This window comes from Otolemur garnettii, unplaced genomic scaffold (assembly GCF_000181295.1).
Source record: "Otolemur garnettii isolate 467f Iridium unplaced genomic scaffold, OtoGar3 scaffold00014, whole genome shotgun sequence".
Classification (NCBI taxonomy): Eukaryota; Metazoa; Chordata; class Mammalia; order Primates; family Galagidae; genus Otolemur; species Otolemur garnettii.
Genome location: NW_003852409.1, coordinates 8,569,603 through 8,577,615, shown reverse-complemented (window position 1 = coordinate 8,577,615; position 8,013 = coordinate 8,569,603). Strand labels below are relative to the sequence as shown.

At 37.2% G+C, this 8,013-nt stretch overlaps 1 protein-coding gene across 1 annotated transcript; it reads left to right on the top strand.

Annotated features, from left to right (window-relative positions):
- Nucleotides 1-1,783: 1,783 nt before the first annotated feature.
- On the top strand, nt 1,784-2,808 carry LOC100962537 (olfactory receptor 13C4). The gene has a single exon (XM_003785190.3). The coding sequence runs from the start codon at nt 1,852-1,854 to the stop codon at nt 2,806-2,808; it is 957 nt and encodes a 318-aa protein (XP_003785238.1). The 5' UTR covers nt 1,784-1,851.
- Nucleotides 2,809-8,013: the final 5,205 nt, after the last annotated feature.

The following is an 8,013-nucleotide window of genomic DNA, read 5'->3' as shown; positions in this document are numbered from 1 at the left end:
TCCCTTGTCTGAAAATTAAGTACTGTCAGTCTGCTAAGGAAGACATTGCTGAACCTGCTGCCCCTTCTGGACTACCACACTTCCCTCTTCTCTGCCAGCCTGTCTCATGCTTTCTGTGCATCCAGATCTGTCAAGTTCGCCTTTATGATGTCATGCTTTGTGCCTCCATACCCAAGTCAAGAAGCTGTCAGAACTGAATTGTTTGTTTATTTATTTATTTTTACCTCCTCTTTCTGGGAATACTTATTATTCACCCTGGCCACATGATATATTTGATGTCAAATTCTTGACTACAAATTCATATGTAGTTTTCTATTTCCCTTACTGAGTTGTGGACTTTCTCATGGCAGACATATTTTTTCCATTCTTATTTAGCTTGGGACAGGACTGTGCTCAAGTTAATCTATCAGTAATATTTACACATATTATAGTAATTTACCAAAAGTTTATCCTACTTTTATAAAATTTATGTTTCAAAAGTATTTATTTTCTGAAATATACTGAATGCAAGATGTTGCCCTGAATTTTGGTGGCAAACACAGAATAATTGTATTCTTGGTTGTTTTCCAAGTTGTTAAACCAATTCATATAATCACACAAAAGAAAATCTATTTGAATCAGAAATATCTGGATAATCTACCAGGTCACTATAAATGAATCAATTTCTTGCTACTCAACATGTGGCCTCATCCTAATGGCTTTAGTATACCCTAGGAACTTAACAGAAATAAAAGATCACAAGCCCATCGTAAAACCTATTGAAATAGAATTTACATTTCAAAAAGATGATTAGGTAATTTTTATGAATATGAAAAACAAGGCTAAAAATACTTATTAGGAAAACAATGCGTAGCTTTTGGTGGTGTAGTTCAAAAAGCTCTAGACTTCATTGCCAAAGAGATAAGCTTCAATTTCTACTTTTTACATACAGACTGGATCAATTAGCCCCTGTCTTCATAGAGCTAAAGTCTTTGAAATATCTTTCATATTTTAAAAAATTAGGAATAATGAAAAGATTCATTTGTTTTAGGTATGGTATTAAGCACCACACACATATACACAAATATGTTTAACTATTATTATTCTTTTTTCAGGTTCACTTAAACAAACAAATTATCAAGAATAATTCTGAAGCCACAAATAAAACAAATGAAGAGACAATGTCTTGGTCTTCAAAGAGCCTTCATCATTTATATGCAGAGATAGCCTGCATAATGTCTTGTCAGAGGACACAGCCACACAGTAAGAGTGGGCTGTTACTGTGAGATCAACAAAACCTTTACCTGTGAACAGATGTCAAACTGCAGTGTATATGGCTTAATTGACTATGATTAAATGTCTGCCCTATAAAAATACACAGCTGCCTAGAAAGAGATCCAGAGTTCTAGGTAAACAAACAAATATTCATAAAAATTAAACTTACTTTAAAATTCTGAACATTTCTGTTACAAAGCAGATCAAAATTCCAGTCTTTGTTATCTTTTGCCTTTCCCACTGCTCTCTCACTGAGCTTGTCTGAATGATGTCAGGTTTATTGTCTCCAATATTTTAGGGCAATTTTTATAGCCCAATGTTTAATCTTCTTTTAGAAGATTCAACATAGGGTAAATTCAACAATAAGGAAGATCACTTTTGAATTTGCTTCTGGCCTTTGGTTAGATGCAGGGCATAGAAACTGTCAACATACTGGGATGGTTGTAATATAGGCACAAACACTGCTGAAGATAACTTAGTAACAGAGTTATCAAACAAACACTTGCCTCTTCACCATACAGACATTTGTTACATTTGTCGCTTGGCTGTTAAAATATTTTATATTGGATTTCTCTTTAATATCCTGAAGTCTTGGACATGAACAAGATAAACCAGACATTTGTGAGAGAATTCATTCTTCTGGGACTTTCTGGTTATCCAAAACTCGAGATCATTTTCTTTGCTCTGATTCTAGTCATGTACCTAGTGATTCTAATTGGCAACGGTGTTCTGATTATAGCAAGCATCTTTGATTCTCGTCTTCACACTCCCATGTACTTCTTCCTGGGCAACCTTTCTTTCCTGGATATCTGTTACACATCCTCCTCTGTACCCTCAACACTGGTGAGCTTGATCTCAAAGAAAAGAAACATTTCCTTCTCTGGATGTGCAGTGCAGATGTTCTTTGGGTTTGCAATGGGGTCAACGGAATGTTTCCTTCTTGGCATGATGGCATTTGACCGCTATGTGGCCATCTGCAACCCTCTGAGATACCCCATGATCATGAGCAAGGTGGTATATGTCCTGATGGCTTCTGTGTCATGGTTGTCTGGTGGAATCAATTCAATTGTGCAAACATCACTTGCCATGAGATTGCCTTTCTGTGGAAATAACATTATCAATCATTTTTTATGTGAGATCTTAGCTGTCCTCAAGCTAGCTTGTGCTGATATATCCCTCAACATTGTTACCCTAGCTGTGTCAAACATTGCTTTCCTAATTCTTCCATTACTGGTCATTTTTTTCTCCTATATGTTCATCCTTTATACCATCTTGAGAATAAACTCAGCTGCAGGGAGACGCAAGGCCTTTTCTACCTGCTCAGCTCACCTGACTGTGGTGATCATATTTTATGGTACCATCTTTTTTATGTATGCAAAACCCAAGTCCAAAGACCTGATTGGTAAAGACCATTTGCAAGCTACAGAAGGTCTTGTATCCATGTTTTATGGTGTAGTAACCCCAATGTTAAATCCTATAATCTACAGCTTAAGAAATAAAGATGTAAAAGCGGCTATGAAATACTTGCTGAGGAGAAAAGCTGTTAAACACTAAGACCCCAGGAAAATGTAGGTCTTTTGTTCATTAGCTTAATTTAGCCATTCCACAATGTATATATATTATAAAAACATCATGTTGTATACCAAAAATACATATAAATTTTACTTGTCATTTAAAATAAATTTAAAAATTTTTTTTAAAAGTGAGGCCAGCATGGTTGCTCATGCCTGTAATCCTAGTACTTTGGAGGCTGAGGCAGGTAGATTGCTTGAGCTCAGGAGTTCAAGACCAGCCTGAGCAAGAGCAAGACCCCATCTCTACTAAAAATAGAAAAAAAAAGCTGGGCATTGTGTGGGTACCTGTAGTCTTAGCTACTTGGGAGGCTGAGGCAAGAGGATCACTTGAACCCTAGAGTCTGAGGTTGCTGTGAGCTATGAAGATGCCATAGCACTTTACCCAGGGTAACAAAGTGAGACTCTGTTTCAACAAATAAATAATAATAAAATAAAAGAAAGGAAAGAATAGAAATGACATCAATGCAATCATCAAAGACTGCATTTGGAGAAAACAAAATTACAGAGAGAAATTTTTACTTTTCGCCTTCACGAGCTCTGCTCAGCTAGAATCACTGGAAACAGTCTAGACTGAACTGAGATTCTCACAAAGACAATGAATTCCTTTAGCTATTATTGCTGGTGATATCAAAAGTGAATGTTTTTAGTGTATTTGTAGCAACATTGAAAAATATTGCAGAAAAGCTCTGAAAAGAGATGGCAGGAATATAAATTCAGGTCTATCACAAACTGCCTAAATAGTGTTAGGCAGGTTTATTTATCTTTTTAAATTGTAGTTTCTTTATTTTCAAAGAAGGAATAAATAAACTTGTTGCCAGTGTTATTGTAAAGATTTAATAAGTTGTACAAAATCTCTAGCATAGTGCAGAAATTGTTGTAGCTCTCTTTGTAGAGAATATTGAGGTCGACTTTTCCTATTGATTTCCAATTTAGTAATTGTAGTAAAGATTCCAAACTAGAGATAAAGGATGCTAACTAGCACCTCTTATTTTCATGAGCACCAACTATTAGGGTCAGGTATCTCTGCCGTAAGTCTTCCTGTTACTATCCATCACCACTTCTCCTTGCCCATTCTCTCTCTTATGTATATAAAGAAAACATCAACTGTGGTTCCTCTGGATGACTGGGGAGCACTTAATCCAAATCCAGTGTGGAGATACCACAAAAGAGCCTCTGGAGGTTTTAGGTTCCTGCAATGAAAGACAAAACTGACTTATGGCTGGAGGAATGAGGTTTGCTGAACTTTCCTTCTCTAAGGATAGATTGGCAGAGGAACAAGTCTGAAAAGGGGCTGGGAGGTGAGTACCTCAGGGCTGAAAATAACTAGAAAGTTTTGTTTGCCTACAGTGTTTTTCAGAGTCAGTAAAAGGACTGAAATTAGTGACAGGGAAAAGTATTTCATTTTATGCTCCAGTGAGTTGAAACTCCTTAGTAAACCTATTTACAATCTTTTTGCCCCCTTTCTTTTTGTGCAGATTCTTCTACTGTGATGACCCAGATCTCTTGATTCTCCACTAAGACCAGTGGGGAACAAGCCCCTACCCTTGAGACTTCTCCTGAGTCTCTCGGTCTCAGCCCCTTCAAGGGTGGAGAAGCTTAAAGATAAGAAAGAGGAAGGGAGGGGTTGATGCCAGAAAAAGCCCTTAGTAGAAAGTCTCAAGTTCTTTGGAAACTTTCTCAACTTATGTTGAACTATGTGACCCCCATCTTGTGATCCATGAGTTAATGTACCTTATGACCCATGAGGTAATATGTACCCTGTTGTGAACTTTGTAACCCCCAATGTGATTTGCTTATATAAGCTAAGTCAGCATGTACCCCCATTTTGAGTTGTGTAACTCCTTATGATGTACCCCTTACCTTGTGATCCCTAAGCTGTGGTGAGCTGTGCTAACCGCAATGATTTAGCTCTTGTACAAGCTTACTTGCTTCAGCAATATTTACAGTATATAAACCTTTCTGATTTACCATTTGGGGCTGCATGTTGGTCACAAAATCAGCCCCCTTCAGGTGTATCAAATTATAATAAATTTATATTGATTTATTTAGTATTTATTTATTTATTCAGTAGTGGGGTCCTACTTTCTCTCTGCTGCGCAAGAATTATAACACCACCATTACCAAGCACAGGGTATCCAAGGTCCATATCACCAGCTATTGTGACAGCTAGTTTTATCCTTAACTTCCTTTGTAAATTTTCTCATTCCTGTTGGTTTTAAAGCCATAATGTGATCCCAGACCTCCAACATGGAGAGCACCCTGCAATTCACTTCCTTGGCGTGAATCCAGGTTTGGACATAAGTGATCTAGTCCCTGAAGTCTTACTGCCCTCCTACTGTACTTTCTGTAGCTAAAGCTGGTGGCCCTCCCCTTCCCCTAATTTGAATCAACTGGGTGCTTCTTTAGGTGTGGCTTGATGAGGACAAACATGTACCATACCCTGTAACTTCTGCCCACCTCCACTTGGATGAACTCTACATGTCAGTCTGATCCTAGTTTAATTCTTTCCAAACTTCAACTTATGGCATCAAGGCTTGAGGCACAATTCTATATGTACAAGGTCCTGCTTCTATTGTCTCTTGGCACTGTGTATTATTCCTGTCTAGTAAAAGTTTTGTTTCACATATTATGTATTTATTTTTTAGATTATTTCTTAAAGAACTTTTCTCCTAACTAGGTTTTAGGTTTTTTTCTTTTTCTCTTTTTTTTTTTGTAAATTCTGGATATTTTATAATGGCTTGTCCACTAATATCTCATTTCCAAATTTGTTTCTATTGCATGGCTTTCATTTATTTATTTTGGTTATGGGACAGATTCTACTTCTTCTTCTTTCTTCTTCTTCTTCTTCTTCTTCTTCTTCTGCTTCTTCTTTCTTCTTCTTCTTCTTTCTTTTTCCTCTTCCTCCTCCTCCTTCTTCTTCTTCCTTCTTCTTCTTCCTCTTCTTCTTCTTCCTTCTTCTTCTTTCTTCTTCTTCCTTCTTCTTCCTTCCTTCCTTCTTCTTCTTTTTCCTCTTCTTCCTCTTCTTCTTCGCCTTCTCCTCCTCCTTCTTTCTTCTTCTTCTCCTTCTTTCTTCTTCTTCTCCTCCTGCTTCTCCTCCTCCTCCTTCTCTTCCTCCTCCTTCCTTCTTTCTTCTTTCTTCTTTTTTTGTTGCCCTCGGTAGAGTGCTGTGGTGTCACAGCTCACACCAACCCACAGCTCTTGGGCTTAGGCAATTCTCTTGCCTCAGCCTCCTGAGTAGGTGGGACTACAGGCGTCTGCCACAATGCCTGGCTATTTTTTGTTGTAGTTTGGCCGGGGATGGGTTCGAACCTGCCACCCTCAATATATGAGGCCAGTGCCCTACTCACTGAGCCACAGGTGCCACCCTGATTATCCTGCTTCTTCACACATTTTGCAAATTTGGGTTGGATGCTAATCATTTTAACATTTCTATATTTGAGTACTGAATTGTACTCAATTTGGGTTGGATATGATCTGTTAGGTAGTGACTTTCATATTACCTTTTTAAAGGTAATATTACCTTAGTATTTCTAGCTTTAGGAAGGTAGAGCTAGGGTTGCATTTATGCTAAGACAGTGGGTGTAATTAATTCTAGAACTAAGGGTGATGCAGTTTGGGTTGTTATGGGGTGCTGATACTGTTATTTTTGGGATGGAAACCAGAGATGTTCATACAAATTCTACAATGTACAGGACAGACCCTCACAGTAAAGAATTATCCAGCCCAATGTGTCAGTAGGACTGCAGTTGAAACATTTTATTAGTTACAGAGCTAATTTAGCTCTACTGTTAATCTGACAAGTTTTGGGTATTTAATAAATGCTCTGGATATTCAGTAAAGATTTTCCACTCTGTTTGTTTGAAAGTCAAATGTCTCCCAAATCTTTGTAAGTTTTGGAAATAATTTACTCTCATTAATTTACTCTCCATTAATTTCTCTTTTCCTAGACGCATGAAGTTTCACCATTCTGTGTATGTGGCTTAATATTCAACAGTAGCCGTAAATGGAAGCTTTCTGGTGATTTCCAGAGATTTTTTTTCCCTAGGCTTTTAACTCCACAACTCTGCCCTGTAAATTGTAGGTGTCACAGCCCCTGAACTAACTTTTCTCAATCTAGTGAGAACATAATGATCTCTTGGGACCTTCCTCCGTGTACTAGAGTCTAACACATGATCATAGGGTTCACTTAATTATTTTCCTACAAGGTCAGTTCTGCATGGCTTGCTCGGTATCTTAAAACTATTATTTTCTATTTTTTGTATAATTTTCTAATAGCTCCCGATGGCATGGTAAAGCTGGTCATACTTCATTTAATATAGCCAGAAACAGTGGTTCCATTTAGCTTTTCTAGTTGTATCATTTTTACTTTATCAAATTACATAATATTCATATATTATATTTATATCCTTATTTCCATTTTCATTTTTCTTAGATATGCAATTAATTATATTAAATGTTCACCACTTATCATTTTTGCCTCCATTTGTCCATTCATCTTTTGTTTGAGTAAATATTACCTTTTCATCAGCATGAAAAGGGGGACTATGTGTACGTCAATCCTTGGATCTTGTATGTTTAAATATATCCCTTCCCCCCCAAAATTAAAAATAAATAAATAAATATATTTCCCAATAGCATTGATATTTCAAGGAAAGATTGACTGGATATCCTGGTATGCATTTTCTTTTCTTAAGCATTTTAAAAGTGCAAAGTGACATTGTATGATTATTTGGACAAGTCTGGTGCTAGATTAAGTTATTGGACCTTGTAAGAAACTAATATTTATATTTTCAAGAATTGAAGATTTATTTATTTGTTTATTTATTTTTATTTTTATTATAGAGACAGAGTCTTTATCACCCTCCGTAGAGTGCTGTGGCATCACAGCTCACAGCAACCTCTGGCTCTTGGGCTTAGGCGATTCTTTTGCCTCAGCCTCCTGAGTAGCTGGGACTACAGGTGCCTGCCACAATGCCCAGCTATGTTTTTGTTGCAGTTTTGCTGGGCCAGGTTTGAACCCACCACCCTTGGTATAGGGGACCAGTGCCCTACCCACTGAGCCACAGGCACTGCCCCTGAAGATTTATTTTTATCTTTATTTATTTATTTATTTATTTAATTGAATGGTAACTATGTACATTAATGCACTTCTGGGGTACAGTGTGGGGTTTTCACATGCAATCCG

Excerpts from the sequence above, each read along its gene's own strand:
- LOC100962537 (XM_003785190.3), top strand. The coding sequence starts at position 1,852 with ATGAACAAGATAAACCAGACATTTGTGAGAGAATTCATTCTTCTGGGA.